The sequence below is a fragment of the Enoplosus armatus genome, chromosome 19, assembly GCF_043641665.1.
Source record: "Enoplosus armatus isolate fEnoArm2 chromosome 19, fEnoArm2.hap1, whole genome shotgun sequence".
Taxonomy (NCBI): Eukaryota; Metazoa; Chordata; class Actinopteri; order Centrarchiformes; family Enoplosidae; genus Enoplosus; species Enoplosus armatus.
In genome coordinates this window covers 12,086,554-12,109,873 of record NC_092198.1, presented here as the reverse complement: position 1 = coordinate 12,109,873, position 23,320 = coordinate 12,086,554, and the positions used below count along the sequence as shown (strand labels likewise).

The following is a 23,320-nucleotide window of genomic DNA, read 5'->3' as shown; positions in this document are numbered from 1 at the left end:
ATGGAAAACGCCTGAGCGGCGATGAGACCTCCACTGCTCACACCGGCCACTCTGTAATTAAGCTTTAACCTTCTCAGAAAGGATTTGTCAAAATGGAAACTTGGGGCCCGCTCACTGAATTCACCCCCCCTTGTCACTCCACTGCAGTGCAGGGTCCTGATACTTGCTCAAGAACCAGAATTACACCATCCTAAGCAAAATTCACATACAAGCAATATCCTCTAAAATACTATACATGTAATTGTCTAAATAACATCACCATCTATTTAAATGAAAGAAACAACCTGCAAAAAACTGCTCTCTTACAGTTTATACCTTTGGTTTATAACTGGTGACTTAATCTGGTGAACTACTCCGAGTAATGAGAGTCATTAATCTTCTGTATAAATTACCAGCTCCAATACATCCTCTCATAGAAACTCTTTGTCAGAGCTCATAAGACTTCTTTTGTTATACCTGTGGAGTGGAAAAGTAAGGGGGAGGGGAGTGATAGTGAAAGGAAGCCCTCATGCCATGTCTCAACTCAGCTAACGATTAATCACACACCTTTAGGCGCTGAATTAAAGACCTGTGATAACTGGAGTGGCCTAATCATCTGCATAGCCAAGGGCATGATCTATCCTTCTGAGAGCAAACTAAACCAACTGTTAAATTCTCTGTCTGCCTCTCACGCATTTTTTTTCCTCATGTGTATCTTTAAATGGTTCTTTGAAGAATATTTGTAGATGTGAGACAAGCCCATAAGATGCCATTTTATCTCTACTAGTCTACAGAACGACGTCTTAAAGAAATGCACCTCCTTATTACAAACGATCCTCCGAACCAGCCAAATTGACTTTTACCCCTTACTCATCACAAAGCTCTCCGAACATTTACCAAGCTGCCATGACGACCAAGACATTTTTGAAGACAAATATAGGCCAATCAGTGTCACTATGGCAACGTCAGGCATCAGGTGAGAGTAAGGGTAAGCAGCTTCATGATGGGTGGGGAGGAGGAGAGCACCTAATTTGATCAACCAGGTAGTGAGAGAAGCGTGGGGAGCAAACGCTGTTATCTCTTCTGATGGAACTGTGATAATATCACTAATCTATTGATTAGCTGAATCGGTTAATTAAAGTAAATTTAAATAGAAATAAAATTACTTTTCTCCCTTTGTCGAACCAGTTTATTGGTGTTTTTGTTGCAAGAATTGGGCTTCAGTTCCAGTTGACACTATGTTATTGTACTTCAAGTTCAATAGAATAGTTAGACATTCAGGAAATACGCGTATTTGCTTTCTTGTTGAGAGTTAGATGAGAAGATCGATGCAACTCTCACATCTGTATGGTAAATATGTAGCTGGAACCAGCAGATGGTTAGCTTAGATTAGCATAAACACTATAGACAGGAGGAAACAGCTAGCCTGGCTCAGTCTGAAGGTAACAAAATCTACCTACTAGCACTTCTACAGCTCACTAACACGTTTGTTTCATCTGTACAAAAACTTGAGAAAAATCATCATGTTGAGGTTTTACCTGGGGGGTTACGTGCCAGACTATTTATTAGCTTGGAGCAGCTGCCAGGCAACCAGTGGAGACTTCAGGAAGTCCCCCCCCCCCCGTTTTCAGTCTTTACGTTAAGCTAAGCTGCTGGATCAATCTACATATTTACCATACAGATTTGAGAGTGGTAATAATCATCCCATCCAACTCTCAAGACAGTGAATAAGTGCGTTTCCCAACTATTCCTTTACATTTTTTAAGCCAGACTTTTCGGGGATCCCTCTCCTTGGTATCCTTCTGAATCCTCATCATCTTTCCCTAATCATAGAAAAAGGACCATAGCTCTCTATCTATTGTGTCAAAACAACTTAATAAATAAACCATGTGCTTACTTTAAACGTTATTAAACATTCAAGGGATTTAAGTATTGGGCGGTGTGTAATTTTCTGCTGACACGGTCCTGAGACGTGATATTTAATATTACGTCAAGGTTTATTCCCTCCAGAGTGCTTTTCAAATGAATTTTCTGCTCCACGTCACTGCGGTTCAAGTCCTCCACAGCTGTCGTAATCAAATAGGAAACCTTGAGAGGAGCGTCACAGATTGAAATAACACTTAATTGTGTTGCACTGTGCCATATTTGCCTTGTCTACCCACTCCTGACACACTGTTCAAGCAGTAATGGGTTAAATTGAGGAGCCTAATGCAGTATAATGCAATAATTACACGCATACAATGGCCCCTCAGCATGCAGCTGCATCAAGTGTAATTGTTCAGTATAAGTTACACATATACTGGTGTCCAAGCTCATTGAGGAGACAAATGAAGGGCAGTCTTTAAATAAAGACTCCTATCCTCAACAATCTAAATGGGTCCATATTGAGATAGAGAGCTTATAGGTTACTAAGACTTAAATTATTGACAGTAGCTTGCAGGAAGAAAAGATATACAGTGTATTAAATGCTGTAATGTGAAAGTGATAATTAGAGAGAGAGTAAATCCTTGCTACAAGCTATATGAGATTGGAGGAATAAAAAGGAAAATGAAAGGCATGCAAGTAAGAATGACTGTGTGTGTGTGTGTGTGTGTGTGTGTGTGTGTGTGTGTGTGTGTGTGGTCTTAGCTGGCGCAGTTAGTCCCATGACCAGCTCCACAGTGTGTTTTGGAAATGGAGCAAATGTCACAGAGAACACAGTGGATGGAGTATAGAAGAACAAAGTGATTCAAAGTGAAAAAGCAATGCGATGGGGAAGTTTTCAATCCACAAACAGCAGAGCCAGTGTTTGTGTAAAGGGACAACACAATGCTGGCAGTAGCAGTGGGAATCAACCAGACTCTCTTACCTTTGCCAAGTGGGAATTGATCCATTTTGTGAATGTCCTTTTCTGCACTGCCTCCTGCTCATCTGTAAATCAGAGCCCAGAGCGTCACTATCAGTCACATGCAATAATAAACAAAGAGGGGATTAAAACACAATCTTCTCATTGTCTATTGTTTTGAGAGTTGATTGGGTTTGCAGAGCTGGATGGTGACTCTAATTAACTTTGATATTATTACTTTCTGTCTAATGTGTATGAACGCGGTTGTACCAAATCATACCTTACACTGATGTGTTAAGAGAAGGCATTTGACATTTAAAGATGGAATTTTCACTAGCTGGACTCCTCTTAGTGTTGACAGGCAATCCTGCTCTCAAAGATGCCCTTTAGATGATAGAAGGGCAGTGGTTCTTCCTATACGATGATATGTACCCCTACCATGATCTATAAGAGGGTTTTATTCATTTCTGACCACAGTTCAAGTATGCAATGTGTTGCTACAATACCGTACAGTGCAATAATAACCCCACATAAAGCCAACCTTCACCTAAAATATACAGATTTACCTACAAGGACATTGTTTGTGGTGGCTACAGCGATAAAGCCCATTTAGCAAAGGCACAATCAATAGCATAGATGTCTGCTGACGATGTCCCCTAAAAAGCCACTTAACTTAAATGCAGACAAGACATAAATCAAGCCTTGTCTCTCACATGTGCACAAGCAAACATACAGCACATATACACACTTACACACACAGGCAAACAAAGTATAGAGATAGTTTTAGAATTGCATATGTCCCGCAGGCTTTTTAGAACCAACTAATGCAATCCTGATTCCCTTTTGACAGCGAAATTCATTATTGCTCGCAGCCCATGCAATAACAATTGGGTCTTCTGCGCCGGTTACATCTGTAATCGACAAATTCATGTGCAACTGTCACATACATCTCATTATAAATGCACACAAAACAGATCTACAGTCTAGCTGGGACTGTAAGGATCCAATCATGTACAATGACTGGCACATGTGACAATGTTTTTTTTCTGTCCCGTCTGCGCCACAGAGCAATATCCTTGAGATAAGCATGTTATCAGTGAGGGACAGTGCTTTCCTCTACCTTAATGAAATATGCTGACGGTTTGATTACACTCAAGTTAGTGTGTCACTAGGTACTGTGGGCAGATGCGAACAGTGTGTGCATCAGAGAGGTGTGTGTGGAGGGTGGGGTTGTTCATACATAATGCAGATACATTCACGCACAGTCATACGTGCCACTGAGCAGGTCCCCGTTCTATGAATTAATCTTATGATTGGGTCCAGGAGTAATCAAATATTGATGGGCGGTAATATTGGATGAGAATGAGGAAGATTTAGCCCCTGCATCTTAGAGCAGGAGCACGTGTGACGGAGGACATGTCTGCATGAGCGTGGTGCCAGCCTAACAGTCTCAGGGACGAGGTGACTTTGAACTATGCGCACACACACAGTCGCACTTAAGCACACACACACATTCACATTCTTTCAATATCACAAAGGGAAACAGCCGTCCTCAGCAACCAAGCCTCGCAGCAGCGTTTTAACACACTTGATTACCTTCTCGGCTAGTGCTGGCCTGTATCATCATTTGTCTCATCCGCAGCCCGAGTTCCCACTTTGACCCCCCACAGTGTAGATGACCTTAATGAGATATCATTAAAATCTAGTTTCTTGTCTCAGAGGCTGTGTCTATTGATGAAATGTGATAAGGCTGGATCAAACAGACAGAAAAGGAGGGAAAATATGTACAAACTCATTGCAAACAAATTCTTAAGAGACCTTCTGACCGATTCTCTGTTTTTGCACATTTCCCCGTAGGATAGATAGCTAATTTGACAGGGAACAAATCCAAAGAAACACTATGGTCACGTATCTTCCAATCTAATCTGATCTATCAGACAGAATGCTGGATGTATGGTATCCAAATACAGAGGAGCAGACAGGCAGACCGCCATAGGGGCAAACAGAGAGATCAGAAATCAAACATTTTGACAGTCTGCCCGCTGTGCTGTGACACATGCAGTGAGCTGGTACTTGTCTGCTGCGATGCCCGCTTCACCTGCTGTAGGCTCAGAGCTCAGCGACCTCCACACACACACACAGACAGACACACACTCTGCCAAGGTGGAAACGCCCCCTACAAATTTCTGCCCATTTTGCTTAACACACATACCACAGCTCAAAAAATCTTCCCTATAGGGAACACTTAGTAAGGAAATTACACTGCAAAATGCACACGCTCACATACAGTAGGCACATACAGTTCATACTGCAGTGCCATGCTAAGTCACACACATGCAAAATACACACACACACTATGTACTTTCCTTCTTTTGCTCACACTATCCATCTCAGTGGAGGAAACACATTCATGCACACACTGTCCCACTTACCACGGAGGTAGTGGTAGAACCCCGTCACCAGGTTGAGGGATGTGTTCTTTTTCGGGGAGCCTTCGCCCCCTGCTCGTCGTGCCATCTTGTACCCCTGACCAAGCCTTGATTCCCGCCTGTTTTCATGGGGACGTTGAGAGAACATTCGCGGCAACCTCCGGGAGAGGCTACACTTGCCCTTGCTCCTGCCCTTGCTGCCTCTCCCCCCTTTTTTGGGGAGGTGTCTTTAAAGAGCTCCCTGGAGCACTGGACCTCCCGAGATGACAGCGGTGAAACTGTTGCTCTGAGGGAAAGCAGGGAAGAAGCTTTCACCTTCCTGTTCTCCTTTCGTCTTTTACGTCTTGCTGTCCTCTGTCCTGTCCTGCAGTAAAGGGCTGCAGACTCAGTCAGACTCAGTGTTTTTCCTGCCTGTTAAGCAGCTTGGGAGTGTGATGTGAGCGTACGCGTGATGCAAAGACTGTTTGTGTGTGTGTGTGTATGTGTGTGAGCGTAAGCACCGCAGAGCCGGCTTGCCTCAGCATCAATCTGTCTTGCTTAGTCCCTTTCTCCCTCTCTCTCGCTTTCCCTCTCACACACTCTCTTCCTCGGTCTTTCCCTCCCACGTTCTCTCTCTCTCTCTCTCTCTTAATTTCTCACTGTAGGCTGCGGTAACAATCCACTTCCCTCCACTGGCCAGCCAATCACAGTGCGTGGGAATGAATGATGTCACAGCAGCCCCGTCCTGATGTGGAGAGGGAGAACTGAGTGGTGAGGAGGGTGGTGGGTGGGTTGAAGGGGGACCGTTTAGCAGGTTAGGAGGGGAAGAAGTGGGAGCTCTACTCTGACAGCATCACACACACACACACACGCACACTCTAACACATGCTCTAACACAGCATCAGGACAGACGTGCAGGAATTCCCTATGTGTTGTTGGCACTCTAATACCCCTTCTCTCTCCCTCTCATCCACACAGATACCATGCGGTGCTCTGAGGCTTGCAGCTTTCTACTCTACAGAGCCTGCAGGGGAGCAGACTATCACTGGCAGTCACCCTGTCTGATCTGCTACTGTACTCTCTTCAAAAGGGATCTGCTTTCATCTCAACCACAGTCACATACAGTACATTTGTCTGTTTGTTTTCTCTGGGGGAAGAGAGTACTGAATAGAACAGAATACAATAGAGGTGAATACAACATCTGAGGTTAGGTTTAGTATACACAGTGACATCAGAGTTTAAAGTGTTTCTAGACAATGTAGGCAAGTCCAGAACAAAGAACAATGTTAAGTGTGTTTTAACCTTCATTCACTCTGAATGTGTGATCTGTATAGCAGTGGAAATGTGCTATGGCTTGTAAAACGTCAAACCAGTCGAAAAACAAACAACACTGCAGAAGACGGTCGTATCATTCATCTAACTACTGTGAATCCAGCATCTAAAGAGACACTCTCCAACTGCAAGGGCTACAAGAGCTGATACGAGGAACTGGATCAGAAGCAAACCTGTGTTATGGAGCCAAAACTACCCCAACCCCCTCCACTGCTGCAGTAAAATTATAGCAGAAAATACTAGTATAGCAGTACACTGACATCTTCTACTCTTCACAATCTGATTCGTATCTCTGTTTCTGTCTGACCTATGCTCTCTCTTATTCAGCTTGTCTACTTTCCTCATATTTCGTCCTTCATATTCTCTAACACACACACAAACACACACACACACACACACACACACACAAGCTCTGGCAATATTAAAAGCACTGGGCTCTTCTTTGAAACCATATTCAGAGAGTTTCCAGGAAAGCAATATCAATGCAGAATAGCCTGGTGGGTCTTATATCAGCCTTAAAGATGAAAGGACCATTCATCATTTGTGTGATTTTCCCTTTTGTTCTTTGGGTTCCCCCCATAAGGGATTTTAATTATGAAAGTCATCAATAACCAATGGCAGCTGTCATCCGCTATCTGTCTGCTGATAATCACACTGCTGACACTCCTCCCTTTAACAGCCCTGAAACTGTCCGTCATAGTGCCACCATGAGCCTATTCCACGGACTGGTCTTTGAAACGAGTGTCCGTTTTACGTTTCTATATACAGTAAGATTACTGTGTATTTGCCTGAGTGTGTGTATGTGTGTACAGGTATTATAGATGGACTGAGAGTTCAAAGAAATATTCATGCAGTCCTGTTTTTTGTATTTACATATACATTGCCTTTACTTGCGTACTGTAGACCATAAAAACATAATTTTACGCCAGTGGAAAGCAGAATCCAGTGGGATTTACATTGCACACACTCACAATCCCTACTCAATAATATTACTGCAAGAAAATCCTTTGGCCCAAACTACAGCCGGACAAAAAGCCAAAAATCTATTGTTCTTTATGTACTGCTGTTTGTGCAGCCCACACAATGTCAATGATGTGAATAATGGAACAGACTATATTGACTGATGAGCCCATGCAGAATTTGTTTCTATTTATATCAGTCTGTTAGCCAAGTTAAAGGTGTTGTCTGATAAATTATTCCTGGAGAGCTACACTTCAATTCAGAAATGGGAAGGAACTATCCAAGGTGCTGAACAATGAATTAGGTTTAATACAATAAATTCACAAGGAAGCAACAGAAAATGAAGACCAATTATAGCCATGCTGGAAGTCCATATAGTCTATTAAAATACAACTGTATATCTGTTTTTGTCGGTATGTATGCAGAATTCTTCCAGTAAGCAACCATACAGCAGAAAGTGAGGAAGCTGAACTTCCCCGGAGAGCTAAACTGTTTAGAAAAACAACCGCGGGACAAAATCAAAACAAGATGGTGAGGATTCATGGGACTTATTAGACTTCACCATGGGAGTTGAAAGAAGCGAGCAGGTGCGCACACACACTCAAACACACACACACACACACACACACACACACACACACACACACACACACACACACACACACACACACAATAAAATAAGCTGAATGGAGACGGAATCATTTTCACGTCTACTGTATGTGCGAGAATAAACCAACAGACTCCTTTAGGCTGCAGACCTCAAGAGTGTTCCAGTCTTTCTAAGAGAGAAGGGGGGGGCGGGGGGTTGGAGGGTAAAAACAGACTGAACCTCAGCTGGTCTGGATCCCTAATGGAGCCCCTGGCAGCCCTACAAAACACCAGATCCCTCTCTGAGGTTGTAGAGGTTGGACGTGGGTCAGCGCCCGGCGCTCACACAGGTATGTCTGCGGGGTGTGAGGCTTCCTGAGGAGAGGAGGAACAGCCTCTTTTCAGCCATTAAAGGAAAAACAAACGGCCTCCTGGAGGGTGGAATAATGCTGCTTCTGCTCATATTGTAATCTATTCACCCTAAGGATATTTGGGTTTGCTTTCTGAGCAGCCAAGACTTCTTATTTAGCCTTATGAGGAGTGTATAGAGACACAGCGCCACCTAGTGGATAAATAAAGCTTTGAGTATGTAAAGTGTAAACTCTTTGTAAGTGTCTGGTCTGAAGAAGAACTAAACAGAGAGAAGAGAAGACAAGACAAGACAGGACATGTCAGGACAGGAAAAATGAACAAGCTCAGCATAAGCTCAGCTTTTAAATCACAGCCTCCCAGATGACCCTGCTCCGCACTTGAGCATCTCTGATCTCTCTTAATCTATTAATGACTCCACAACTCACCAGCCGTGATTATGGTCGCTCAGATATGGACAGGCACTCCACACATGCTGTACAAGGTGACACGCTCAGCTGTCAAGTATTAATTTGGTAATGCATTAATTAAATTATATCATCTTAATATTATTCAAGCTGGTGTACATTTAAATTTAGTACCGTACCATGGAGGTATGGATAGCTCTAGTGAGAGTCACAATGGCAGTGTTGATACTGTGCTGCTATATAGGAGCCTTTTAGATTTTCTCTAGCTATAATGCATTTTCTTCTGCAGTCCAACAGTAATGGAACATGCCTGTTAAAGCTATCATGAACTAAATGGATGGCTTTGTTGTGTACTAGAGAGGCACCCCGTAATTGCTCCATACTGACACACACATACAAACACATTTACAAGCACACACACACATTCCTAATCCACCGCACTGACACACAAGTGATTTAACAGGTTTTGGTGGCTTTTCTGCCCCTCCACTCCTCCCAATAGCGTCTTTATCCACTTCCTGATTCCAGCTCTTCTCTTTCACCCCAACAATTCCTAATTTAAAAAAACCCTTCTCTGCACTTCCACCGGAGTACTTTAGCCCTAACATTCAATAACACCCTCTATCACACCCTCAGCACATCCACTCGAGCCTCACATGCCCATTCACCCTCTCTATTCGCCATCCCACTTCATTTACACCACATTTTTACCAGTCCCAACATAAGTGCTGAGACGGAAGTCCAAATGCCAGCCCATTAGCATAGCTAATTACATTTCAGTAATAATGACACCACATTAAAGAGAGTAAGAAGGGGGGAACAAGTCAAAGTGATTATCAAAACAACCCCTTTCCTCTTTCAAGCACCATCGCTCCCTTTTCAGTACCAGATGCGCAGAGAAGGCACTTTGTAGTTAACAAAAATGTCCAAATATCACAGTGTTCATTAAAGCCAGGCCACTGATACAGTAATTTCAGCACCTGCAGAATTAACAGACACACACACAAAAAGCAATGCAGCAGATGAGCATGCCAATGAATTAAAGTGAAAAAATGTCTAATGTATTAAAAATGAAACAAATGGATTTGAAAAACTATTATCACCTAGGGTTAAAAAATAGTCATTTAAATTATTAATTTGATTAATCTTTTCTGACAGGGATGGTGCAGAAAATCAAATACTATCCTGTAGAAAAACGGTGTTACAATGCACCTCATTGGATTTGAGCTACAATCTTCCGGCTTTTCAAGGGCTCCTTTATCAGGGGAATACATTCAGCTGAGCAAACCCACATTTTAACACCATACACAAACAGACTGAACATGCGGCTAATACAAAGCATCTTCCACTGGAGGCACCAGGGGTCATATCAAAAACGCCATTCAGTGGCATTAAGAGCATTAGAAAGACTCAATTTGGCTTTGAAAAAATATTATCAGCTTTATGTTTCTCTGCAGCTCTCTCTATGAATGTGTGTGATGATTTTGTGTGTGTGTGTGTGTGTCTGTGTCATGCTTTGTGTGTGTGTGGGAGTGCATGAGTGGGTCAGACAGTCTAAGCTCTTTATCCAGGTTCAGCGGCCTGCCACACATTACAGGGGCGAGTAAAGTGAAAGGACTGGCGTCAGCACACTAAATAAATCACTGTGGCCAGAGCAGTAAATTCAGTTATAAGTCTCATCTTTGCTGTGAAATAAAAATACTACTGGAACAGAGCCAGAATCATCTACAAAATCCTGTCGCACACAACCACTTGAGTTTATTTATGCTTATCCAGCTGGGGCCGTTTTCTGTCTTACTGAGAGCGAATCTAAAACAATTATTTTTGCAACCAGCAGATGTATGCCTTTTGTTTCACTACTACAACCACCTGACCAGTGTTGAATGCCATTCTGTAAAAGATTAATTTCCTTCATATTTCCTAAACATCACCTGAATGCTCCCTTTTCTCACTGAACATTCTTGAATTATTAAAAGCAGGAAAACAGGGGTTTGTAATGTCAGGTGGCAGGTTGTGTTTGTGTCTGGAGCGGGAAGCTTCAGAGTGAGAAAGGGCCCAAGGGGACAATGTCAGCATGCAACACAACAGGAAATAACATGTCATAGATACAGCACTTCTACTGCAGTGTTTTCCGTTTGAACCTAAATGAAAAGGGATGCTGGATACTCTCCTTCCAGGAACATGGGAACATGGTAATTGAATCCAGGAGGAGTGAACAATGACACTACATACTTAAACAGCAGAGAAAGTGCCTAATTTTGCATAAATATGTACAAAATAAGTTCTTTTATAAACAGGATAATAAAATGAGTGATGAAAAGTTCAGACAAGCTCAGGTGTTCTTTGAATGTCAATGCTCTTTTCTGTGAGAGACAGATTATTTGAAAATATCTACTGCTGTGTTAAACCCAACCCATCTGGTGCCCCACGCTGATTAAAATAAAAACTGGGAATTACTTATTTCACCATTAACTCAGGTATGCTGAAATCATCACATTATCTGGCCAGCTGACCTCTCAGAGGTCAGGGCATCACAATCGGACCTCTATTTAAAAACCTTCAAGTGCTAAATGGACCGCCAGAGGCAGAATTTTCCACCATCCAATCACATTGTGACATGTGAAAAAAAGGGACAGAGGTGTCTGTGGGTGAAAGATAAGAGCATGCATGAGACTCAAAGTATTACAGACAGAGGCTGAATGTGTCTTGGGGTCACAAGCTCAGATGTCAGGATTTTATCCATGAGGACATTGTTCTATACGTCCATCAAAACTATCCGATGCCTCAATCTGACGGACAGAATCAGAGGCGCTATAGAAATGCTGAAGGAACTGTGTCATGGCATCAGTGTGGCCTAAAGCTGTGTCTTTGTGCTGTCATTTTCATTAGATGCTGCTTGCGTTGCGTAACATTTTAGGGAACCTGCCTTGTGAAATTTTGCTAAATCAACAGACATCCAACTTGGCAGAAATGCTAACATAGAAATTCCAAAGGGAGGTGTAAAAAAAAAAAAAAAAAAAAAGAGTTTTTGTCAATTTCTTCCCTCCTGGTTTGAACTAACTACAAAAAGGCACTTATGTTTGATATATACTTTGACCTTCATGAAGGTGTGATCTTTGAAAGAGGGTTTAGGTTAGATGAAGGCCGACCCACCCTCTATATTGTATGGGTGGAACCCCCAGTGACCTAATCTTGTGATATGTCACTCAAACCCTCACTGACTGTCAGGTTAAAATAGATTATAATCTGATCTGCAATAGAAGCTGTCACTCACTGAGAAACTAGCATGGACTAAACACAAATACCTCTTAGTATACAGACACACATACACACACACCATTTTATCAAACATAATGTTCTGTTACAGAAGCAGAAGCTGAACCAGACATAGCCAATAAGCCCACAGGGCGAAAAAAGCCTGTGCTGGATGTCATGCGACGGCCGCTATGGCAACGAGTCATAAACACAATCTAGAAAGACAAGGAGGAGAAGCAGCAGAATAAATAACAACTCATGCAGCAGCTTTATCCCACACTGGCCCTACTGCCACAGTTCTGAGGCTACAACCGAGTAATGGCTTCATGTTAATGGTCTGGCGGCCTTGAAGATCCGTTCTGTGTCTGTTTAACCACTCAGCTAAACTGCTGACTCCCAGTGGTATGATAGGGGGGAAAAAAGATGCATCACAGCTATTTTTAACACCAAGTGTTTGTTTCGGTGTCTGTGTGCGAGTGTGGGCACATGTGTGTGTGTGAAGCCGTGGTATCCAGAGCCGCAGACGATAAATGGTGGTGTCAGAACTAAACAGGAGGCTGGCATGGCTCAAGGTGACCGTCTGCTTGGGCCTTCCTTGGCTGCTGCCGAACCATAATGTCGCCCCTGGCAACAGGATGTCACCCTGGCCCTGTGCCAACCTGAGGATCTGTGCCAGTCCCACTAGCAATCAGGAGCTTAAAAACTGGTGTGTGGGCTCTCTCTCTCTCTCTCTCTCTCTCCCCCCCCCCCCGCTTGTCCAGTCTCATTTTCTTGCTTTTCCCGCTGCCTCTCTCATCCTTATTTCATCCATCCAATACTCTGTGTGGCACTCATGTCTTCCAGATGGGCTGCCCTCTGTTGCCCTTGCCCTTTACCCTCTTCTTCACCTTTCTTCCTGTTCAGCATCCTCCTCGACTAAAATGACATTAGCAGACGCTTATAAAAATTGGACCATACTGCAGAATTTCCCCGAATGCAGTCGCTATGCTTTGCATAACATAACCCGCAAATCCTGAACTGATTGAGAAACTGCGGCAATCTCCTCCTGTATTATCTGATTACAAGCAAATTGCCAGTACAGGATTACATACAGCCTACACACAGAACACTCCAGCAGGTGCTCTCAACACAATGAGACTTACCAAACATGTCCACTTGTTAGGCTAGCAGACGGTAAAGCCCAGAGGCGTAGGCGGGAATGTATGCCTCCCGCCTAAGATGGAGAAAACAGGTGAGAAATTGAAATAGGAAAAAGAGTGCATTGCTTTTCTCATTAATGAGAGACAACAAACAGGCAAATTCCACAGCATATGGAGGAGTTCAGGCTGGGAGGTGTTCAAAGCGGCCTTGCTGTTCTCTGCCATATGGTGTCACTAATTGCTGTTTTTTCACTGCGACAGAAAGGTACACCAAAAGAAATGGTTGAAAGGAGCAAAACACAGACCCAAAACTGGGGCAAAAGTTTTTGATTATATTGAAGATGCATTGAGCGGTTACTAACAGCTTCCAAATTGAGCCTGAAGGGAGTATAGTTCATTTCATGGTATATGGTGAATTGTGGAACGTGACTAATTTGAGAACATTGTCCTCTCTTGAGAGGAGGAAGAAATTACATTAATCTAATCAGGCTTTAGAAGACATACAAATGGTATTAGATTACCTATATCTAACTCTCAGGAAGTAAGAAACTAGATTGCAATCAAGTTTTCCCCCAAAACATGTGAACATAACACATTAATACAACACATTTCCCACTGGAGAGACACGATTACGGCAGCCCTGAGAAATGAAAAGCAAGCTACCCTGAACAAAGGCAACATTGATTTAATTTTGAGTGGTCATTCGGGACCAAGCTCGTGACAACCTATAGAAATACTGCATGATACCAAACACAAAGAACACGTGCTTATGTTATGTTCCACTTATGCTATAGGCTGTTTTATGTTCAGACTAATAAAAACATGAGTGATCCTCTTTGATTCTTACAAAACATCTTGATGATACCATCACAGGATCTGCTCTCGTCTCCCAGGAGATGGATGGCAACCAGAACACATCAAATCAAATGTCACCTCAAATTAGATTCCACGTCCCCCTCCCTGTAAATAACCTAATGTGATCATGTACTCAGAGGAGAGCATATATAACATAAAGTGATTCCTAAAAAAAATGTAGATGATGTCCAAGCAAATCCATTCACACACAGACTTACAGTACATCTACTCAAGGCTAGAAGCAGAAGACACCCATGTAATTCAGTAGCCATTAACGTTGTCTATGTGTCTCTGTGGTTAGGGCAAATGTGGTTATGTGAAGGGAGTATTGTTCCCACAAACCCTCAGTCCATCCATCTGTAAGGATAACCACGGCAACAAGACGTCTTATCTGAAATGCTTACGTGCCACAAGACATCTCAACAATAAAGCGACTGTTGGTAAAGGGAATGTTTGGTGTAATTACATAAAGGTTTCACCAGCCGGTGTAGACACACCCCCAACCACAGGACCCAGTCAGAAGAGTATTTTTGGAACAAGCCACAATTGGGACAAAACTGCATTATTTACAGCTCATGTCATTTACAGCCTTGTAGTGTTAAATGAGACTCCTGAATGGTGCTAAAAGCAGTGCACTCCCCCATGACTGCATATTCTCTACAGGTGTACCTTGATAGTTTGCAGAGATGTCTGAAAACACCAACATTTTTAGTGTAGATAAAATATTTTGCAGCTTTCCAAAACAGGGATGTCTCCTCGTGGATGATTTTTTTTTTGTTTTTGACTAGTGAATTGTATCCTCCTACATAAATAATGGAACAATTTTACACCACTGCAATGTGATAAATTGTTTAATTCTCACCGCATATGTATTAATACATCAATCTGTCCTTGCACTAGAGAGACAGCTTAAGGGGGAAGCTTCTAAAATTAGATCAATCGGAGTACAATCAGGATTCAAAGTGTGCACTCACACCTGCACACAGTGATGCAGAGGAGCCACGTGGCTGGTGATGCTGTTCTCAGCTTTCACAGAAACTGCCACCTCAGAAGCCACACAGGGAGCTGCCATATTGGATCTCAGCTCTGGTGTCACCTGACTTTCCTATCACTTTGCGAGTGTCATCAATCTGATGCTGTCAGTAAGAGATGTGCAATTTTGCCACACAGAGATACACTGTTATATAAATAGCACCCACATTATTTGACTTCTAGGAAGGGGAAAAGACTGAATAAATGATGATATCTGCTGCAAATACACTGCACAAATGAAAGAAGTTAGAGCGGAGGTGAGATAAGATAAGAAAGCCAGAATTGCTCATTTTAATGTGCCAAAGGTTAAAAAGAATAAACATCATGGCTGTAATTCATGCCAGTGTTATAGCCACAGTAACTTATATGTACAGTACGCTGCGGATATGATGGTCCACAGTAAGACAGTCCTGCTACTACAGCAGAGTTAAGAGGGAGGAATAGACTTCATCCGACATCCTGTCAGCTTCTCTGGGGATTAGCTTTGTTATTGTCTGCTTCCCTGTCTATCCACATATAGAAACACATACACACATGCACATGCTGTACTGTATGCCTGCACATGCAAGCAGGTACACACAGACGCACACACACCGCAAACACGCAGCAAGCATGTGCACACATAAATGTATGTACACATAAAACAATGCAATATTATAATCTCTCTCACATTGGCTCACTTAATCTCATTTGCTCTGTTTGTTTCTTTCCCACAAAAAAAAAAAAAATTTTATGGCACTAAATCTGCAATAATGCATCGTTCTATGCTCAGACTAACAGCTGCATGTGTCTCCAGCTCTATTCTCAATCATTTCTGATGAGGAAAAAACTCCACAGAAAGTAAAGCAAACTAAAGCACTGATAGCAATTGGATGTTAGACAAAACACAACTGATTATAACTTAAAAATGTACAATGTACTTGAGTACTGCATTCTGTGACATTGCATATCCCATTCAGTCATGTCCTTCCCATACCACACATTTATAAGCCACATGAACTTGAATACCAACTCTCCACAGATAAGACTTACAGGGTCGTGAGCACAAAGGATAAGATACATGAAAGACATTTTTACAGTAACAGTGAGTGTCTTTAGCTCATGCTCTTTTGCTGTGTCATGCCAAGCACTAGGTCACCTCTAAAAACGCTGCAAACCAAGGTGGAGCAATGTGAGTGAGTAAGCATTTTACGCCTACCTTGCAGCTTCTGCATCACATTGGCAATATCCCGAGCAGAGTGTCCGTAGTGCCTGGGTGATGCCATGCCGCTGTTCTGAGGAAACCAAAGTCACGTCCCAACTCCTGTGCGTCACCCGGGCAAGGCTCTCATGCTGTGACGAGGACTCAGATTGGGCTGCAGTAGTTCTGTGTTTTCACACTGACTGCAGGCTTTCAAAACTGAAGCATGTCCATGTTGCTGTGTTTCTCTTTTCAAGTCATCCCTGTTGCAGTAGCAAGTCTGCAATCCTCACAGTATGCACTTACATCATCATCATCAGGGGAGGAGCTTCACTGAGTGTATGTGTATAGTGTATGTGTATGCTCGACTTGCCTGAGCCTTTTACTTCTGCAGACAACACAGCTTCCTGGTCTGCATGCACTGCCACCTGCTGTCCAATCAAAAGGGATGACTGACTGGGCAACCACATGGGCGCAAATGCCCTGAGCAGCAAGGTTTGATTCCCAGCTGGCCAGACTGTTTGCTGCATGACATTCCCCTACATTTCATGGAGACATCAGGACCAATAGCGTGCCAAGTATCCTCTCATGCCTACTGGTTCCACTGTAAGAGACAATTGTGTGAGGAAGTGACAGAGTGAGAGAGAACGAGGGAAGAAGAGAGAGCAGAATTATCAGCAGCAAACCTCGCCTCGAAGGCGACAACACATTTCTTACTTGATGTGAATTTACAAAAAGCAGGCACCCGAACTATGTTAAAGCTAAAATCCACCCTAAAACAGAATTGACATTGTAATATTCCTATTTTTCTTTAAAATAAAATGTAGAGACTGAAAATGTTGCAGCTAGAAATACAATAAGTGATATGAGTAAACAATCAATCAAAACACAGCCCTGCCAATAAAATATCTCCCCAAAACTCTATATCCAAGATATGCCACTGCACAGCAGATCAATGCCACTCTTTGAAATGCAGGAGGGAGGTGTGATGAACCACTAGGCTCTGAGCACTTATCGCGATGTGTAATCCCATTAGGTAAGTCCTTTCATCATCATCTCAGGAGAGCTCTAAGAGGAGCTGAAAGGCGAGCTACACTGCTCTGGCCACAGTGTCATTCAATAAAGTGAGAGATAGCAGAGTGGGCATGAAAAATCTAAGCTGATAAATGAACATTGATTGCAGATCTTCAGCTCAATTTTAGTATACGAATGACACTAAATAAATGCACATATGTGGTGCATGTTGAATTCAATCTGTTGTGATGACAATATTGTGAAATCTGCTTCTAAGATTAATATATGGAGAGGCTTTATGTTAATAAACTGGTGGCACTGGGACAGGTGAATGAGGGACAACAGAACAGCTCTTCACTTATTTGGGAGTCCAGATTTCTCTGCATTGTCTAGGCTCCCTTTTGAAGCTCTGCAGCTCTGCTGTGTACCGTTTGTCTACAGTGACTGAGTAAACATGATGTTAACTGGGGGAAAAAACACTCTTAGCCAAAATGTGGGGGGAGGGGTGATTATTTAAATTTAGGAATTGTTGAACATGAAAAACTCTCATTACCAAAAGCAGACAGCAGGTATTATTGGCAAGGGCTCACCACCAAATAAATGCTATACCCAAGTTTCTCCATATTGTCCATATAAAAACAACCAAAAGCGAGACAAAATATGCTGTATACAGGGCAGAAATGAATATTATCCATCCAAATTACATGCCTAGCCAATAGCAACTGTCATAGCGAAGCCAGGGGCAAATCAATTACCTTGGTAGTTTGGTAGTAACCCACTCAGTAACAACTAAATCAGCACTTCTTCCTAATAAATCTACATATGAATCTAACCATTTTGTAGTTACATTGTCAGAATCAGCTGTTTGACTTGCCAGCGTGATACATTGTGGGATTTAGGTGGATTGGCCAGCTCCTCTGCAGCAGGGACGGACTGCTGATTCCTACATTTTTACGCTGCTCGGCTCGGGGTGACCTCTACCGTCCAGAGCCCCTCAGGACCAAACAAATTCAGCATAAGAGAGCAGCAGAGGGGAGCAGAGAGCAGACACAAAGCACAGGGGTCAATAGGAAATCTTCCTATAGTAACCAAACCCTTTCCCGTTAAGATATGTTTTCTTATCTAATCACTGCACAAGCAGAGAGCTGGGATCAAGACCGCCAGTGTGATAATCTCTTTCATACATAGTCAGCAGTTTTCTAAAATCTCATTAGAAAGTTCGTTGGCAACCTGCATGTCAAAGTCAACATAATACCAAAGAGAGACATACTGTTCTGCAACTCTGTTTTATGTACTGCAAAACTACCTGTCTCAATAAGTTGTTTGATCTAAGGCTACACAAATCTTGCAAAACATATACGTCAAATCACTGCCTTATGTTTTAGCAGACCATTCCTCACTGAGCTGCACAATGCGATATCAAGATTGTGGGGTGATGTAGTACATCTATGCAATAAAATCATTAATATTGGTAGCCCAGCAAACACACTGTATTATACGTTATGAGTTGTTTAGCTATCCTGGATGTTTTTTTTCATTTGGTCTATGTAAAACAGGCTAGTCTGCATGTTTAATGGACAGGTTGGGAATGGACCTGCTCTCTGCGGCATGATGAGATGAGCTGTGAAGTTATCCTGGAGGATTACTCCATCTACTGGTCAAGGAGAGAACACATAATTGAGACTGTCACTTCCTGGTGGTTGGCATTTCTTTCTAACATATTCAGCCTCTCTACGTCCAAATATTACTGACTAGAGTGGTATTCATTTATATGTAGAAAAGAATGACTTACCTGTTACCTCATATTACATCATAGTTTATACATAAGTGCTGTACCAGAATGGCACATTGTTAAAAGGCTACTGTTTACATGATTGATAAGATATTGATTCATCAAAGCCACAAATTTAGAAACCTCCTCATGGTTCTGATTCAGATTTTTTGTAAAACACAGCAATGACATAGTATACCCTTAATTCTTGCCTACATCCTTGAAGTCCTTACAGAAAGCTAATTTACTTATTTTAAGATGTTAAGGACTGCACACTGAAATTTCCCACCAGTCTGCCAAATGACATTTTCAAAAAGCCATGAACTTAAGCTATGAAGGTCAATGAATGTCTCCTCCACCTATGAGCAGAATGGCCCACTACCTCCCAACGACTCTATAACAGAACACAGAGCCACACATACTATTGCACAGAGTATTATGAGTTATTTTGGACAGGTTTTACAGCAGAGCCAACAACTAACGGAAGTTCAAGCTTTGGTCAGGCAATTCTCTCTCTTTCTTTGTATTATGGTAAGACGTTGACAACCTTCAGCCATCTCATTGGCACACACAAAGATTCTGTCTGAAAATCTAATAAATCTAATTCATCGTACTGGACAGGATTAATAGGTTGACTTGATTAATGCTGAGGTTGACTTTAAGGTGAAGGATGGTTTATATTCAGCTCTGGAAAGTAAAATCCAAAACTGATGGGGCAAATGGGGGTCTGCATTAGATGCATACCAATATGACTACTCGCATCCTTCCTATTGATGACCTTGCAGGTTTGGCTTGGAGTGGATTTCTGTGTTCTGATTTGTCAAGGGTAGAAAAAAGTAAAGAAAGAGTAGCTGTGCTGCTTATCAAACTACAATGTTTTTACTGGATCTCTCCAACTGAGAAAGGACCAGACGTCCATTGCAGGCACCGCTGACCTGGCAGACACTGTGGAAAGACTGAGCTTACTAACAAAGACGCTGGAAATCAGAGCAGGCAGATATCCACAGGCTCACAGTCGGTTTAAAAATGCACCAGAGTAGTATACTTTTTTTTGCATCATTACAACTGAGTATTAAAAGCACTTACAGTATTACCACCATCAATTCCAGCTGTGGTTTTGCCTTCAACACCCATTTCAAACCCAGAGCTGTAATTGCTGGTGCAGCTTATTGCAAAGCTGTCGCCCATGGTCTCTGTGGTGGAAGGAAAAAATATGAGAGAGATTGAAATATTTATCATTTCTGAAAGGAACAAAAATATTGGTGAGTGTGGTGGACTTTCCTATGGTGAAAGCTGAAGTACTGAGTCTCACATCGCAGGGGTGATACTGTTTTACATTAATCAACCTGAAGGAAATGATGGGGGAGGAAGTGATTATAGCAACACCCCGTCTCCCCACCTCCAGGATCTCTGTCCTGGGTAGATAAGCCACTCCTGTTGCTAATTTCAAGCAGAAAAGCAGGAAATGTGACAGCGTAGTTTTCCGCTTCCATAAACAAGACGACTGCCAGAGTTAGCCGCCAGTCCTGTGTGCCTCTGGGCTGAGTCTCCCTCTGAGGGAGACAGACATACTGACAGAGAAAGTGGGCAAGGGACAAGAGAGGGAGAAAGTGAGAGAACAGGAAAGAGTGGAGGCAGAAAGACAGGAAAACCCATCAGAAGAAAAGAGAGACCGGCAAAAAAGTGACAGAAAAAGGGGAGAAGGGAGAAGAAGAGAGAATAAACGACAGACTGAATTGAGTATCAGTCTCTCTTCTTCTCCTGTAACAGAGCAGACAAAGTCATGGCAGAGAACAACACAAATCTCTTTCTGGAAATACTTCAGTCTTTTGATGCTGGTGAGTTTTTTCTAACTTCCCTTCTCTTTTAGCTGGTCTTTTTCATGTGGTCTCTCTGATTGGCACCATTGTTCTCTCAGGAATTCAAGCTTTAATCGCCTCTGGAATAGATACAATATGTGGTCCTGGTTCTTTCTGAAGATTACATTATCCAACAAATCAGAATATTCAAAGAAACATTTTGCGATTTTTACAAATACTCACTCCAAATCTATAAAAGGTAATGGCATGTTAGTGTTTTTTTCTCAGTTTTCCCAAATGTCATTTCCAGATGACTTTTGACCAGTGTCTCTTTTCCTTTTCCCTAAAGTTAGAGAAAAAAAAACTGCTGTGGAAATATGGGCCGTTAGCAAAGTAGGTTCATTCTTTTTAACGCTTAACTGTATTGAAAGGATATTGATTTGTTTTCCCTGGCAGCAGTCCAACGGGATTTGTCTTAGCCACTGCATTTTCTCTTTTCCCTCAAGCACGCTTATGTTGGCACAACTACTTCCAAGGCAAAGCAGCAATAAGCAAAAAGTCAGTGCCTTTTTTGTGGGAATGAAATGCAATCAGTTTGTTGTCTCCGAAAAACTTGCTCTGGTAAACATGACAGAGGAAGGCCTGTTATTATTTTGTCAAGGGGCACCATCTTTCAAGGCACTGTTGGCAATCCTCCATTTGTCACAAACAGATGGTTTTTGTAATCTTGGTAATCTCTCTAATTAAAATTCTTTCCATTCCCCGGGGGATGATACAAAAAAAGACAAAGATAAGAAGTTATGAAGGATAAAGTGCATTTAGATGTGCTGCATGTACATAACTATTATTAACCTCTTGTCCCTCACAGTGAACCTGAAGAGTAAATGCGTTAATGGGGTAGATGAGATCACAAATCATGTCGAAACCAAGAATATGGAGGGTGTTTGTGAAGGATCCACCAAAAATACATATTGCAGCACAGATCATAAACTATCCTTTTTGATATGTGGTTCTCTCTTCACAGTCCCTCTTATCATAGCTTTCTGTGTGTCCATGGCTGTGGGCCTGGTCTTGGGGGCCCTGGTATATGTGATCTTGACCTGGATGTCACGGCGCAGAGCAGGGTCTGCCAGTATCACTCGCCGCCCTCCTCGCCAATCACGCACGTCTTCCCGCAGCCGTCCGGGCTTTAATCGCAACAGCAGCTACGACCGGCGCAGCAACAACAGTTTGGTCAGTGCTGCTTTCAGCTTCCACCGCCAGACTTCCTCCCCAGATCACCTCGACCCACTAGGCCACAAATCCAGCTTCAGGGCCTCCACCTTCCACCCTCTACTCCAGTGTAGCCAAATCGCGAGGGAGGCAGAGGAGGGGAGCCAGACCACACTGCCTCGTACACCGACTCTGACCACGTCGACTGGATCAGCTCAAACAGCAGCCCAGCCGGCTGCCACCCCACCCAGGCCCGAGTCATTTTGGGGGAGCAATGGCCTGAGGGGTTTCCATGCTACACAGACCCCACCTCCAGCTTATGAGAGCATTATTAGAGCTTATCAGGAAACATGTACCTGAGAGGAGAGAGAGCACCAGACTGACTCTAAATAAATGAGCCCAGAGTTGTAATTGGATTTACAAATGATATTGGACTAAATCTGTATTGATTTATATGACCAGGTGGAGCTGAGTGGAGCGGACAAGAACATCAAGGTCAATTGTATGCTCTGCTCAACACAATGACACTCTGAAACACCAATCAGTTTTGTATGTCTTTTGGTTTGTTAATATATATCTGATGTTGACATAAGCATACTTGCCTTTCATCATTCAATACTGATGCAAAATACTTAAAAACAGTAATTTGACACTATCAGCAATGTGGCAGTTGCTGCTTATGAACAGAAATTATTCCTCTTAAATATTAGCAGTCTGTATTTAGTGGTGATTGACACTTGTATGTATGCTTGCACAGAATCTTTGTTTAATTTCGACAAGGCAAATTATCTATTTCTTTCGACAAGAAATAGATACTGGTGACATCTAATAACTATTAGCAAAAGAGAGAATGATTGTGTATGTGTACCCTAAAGGAAGGAAAATGTTTGTGTGCTAACCTGTACTTAATAAAATGTGTCATTTAAGTAACTATGCAAAACAGACAGCTTTAAAACTCATTTGATGTTTTATTTGCTGCCTCACACGTTTTTTACAGAGCTGTGGTATTGTGGGTGTGTGTGGCATTCAAAGTAATTTAGTGTGCCTGCGTGTGTTTGCATGTACCGTATGTGTGAGCGTGAGAGAGGGAGACAGAAAGATGGGCATTAAGTGTCAGAAGTTTTTGTATTTTATATTTGAACGTAATTTGCTGAATTTTGCTCATACGTTTGCAATAAAAGCAAGAATCAAAATCA

The 23,320-nt window shown here is 42.4% G+C and overlaps 2 protein-coding genes across 2 annotated transcripts in view; one reads left to right on the top strand and one right to left on the bottom strand.

Moving 5' to 3' along the window:
* syne1a (spectrin repeat containing, nuclear envelope 1a) overlaps positions 1-9,248 on the bottom strand; it is a 121,028-nt gene extending 111,780 nt beyond the window's left edge. Inside the window, exons 1-2 of the mRNA XM_070926329.1 lie at positions 9,233-9,248; positions 2,828-2,889 (exon numbers count right to left, since the gene is read on the bottom strand). Of these exons, the coding sequence (XP_070782430.1) occupies positions 2,828-2,889; positions 9,233-9,248 (78 nt within the window). The remainder of the gene's footprint in view (positions 1-2,827; positions 2,890-9,232) is intronic.
* Positions 9,249-20,650: 11,402 nt separating this feature from the next.
* Positions 20,651-23,320, top strand: myct1a (myc target 1a). The gene is made up of 2 exons (XM_070925887.1): positions 20,651-20,951; positions 21,937-23,320. Exons 1-2 carry the CDS (start codon positions 20,897-20,899, stop codon positions 22,482-22,484), a joined length of 603 nt encoding a protein of 200 aa, XP_070781988.1. The 5' UTR covers positions 20,651-20,896; the 3' UTR covers positions 22,485-23,320.

Coding starts and splice junctions, on each gene's coding strand:
- myct1a (XM_070925887.1), top strand. CDS start 20,897: ATGGCAGAGAACAACACAAATCTCTTTCTGGAAATACTTCAGTCTTTT. Junction 20,952..21,936: donor ACTTCAGTCTTTTGATGCTG/GTGAGTTTTTTC, acceptor CTCTCTTCACAG/TCCCTCTTATCATAGCTTTC.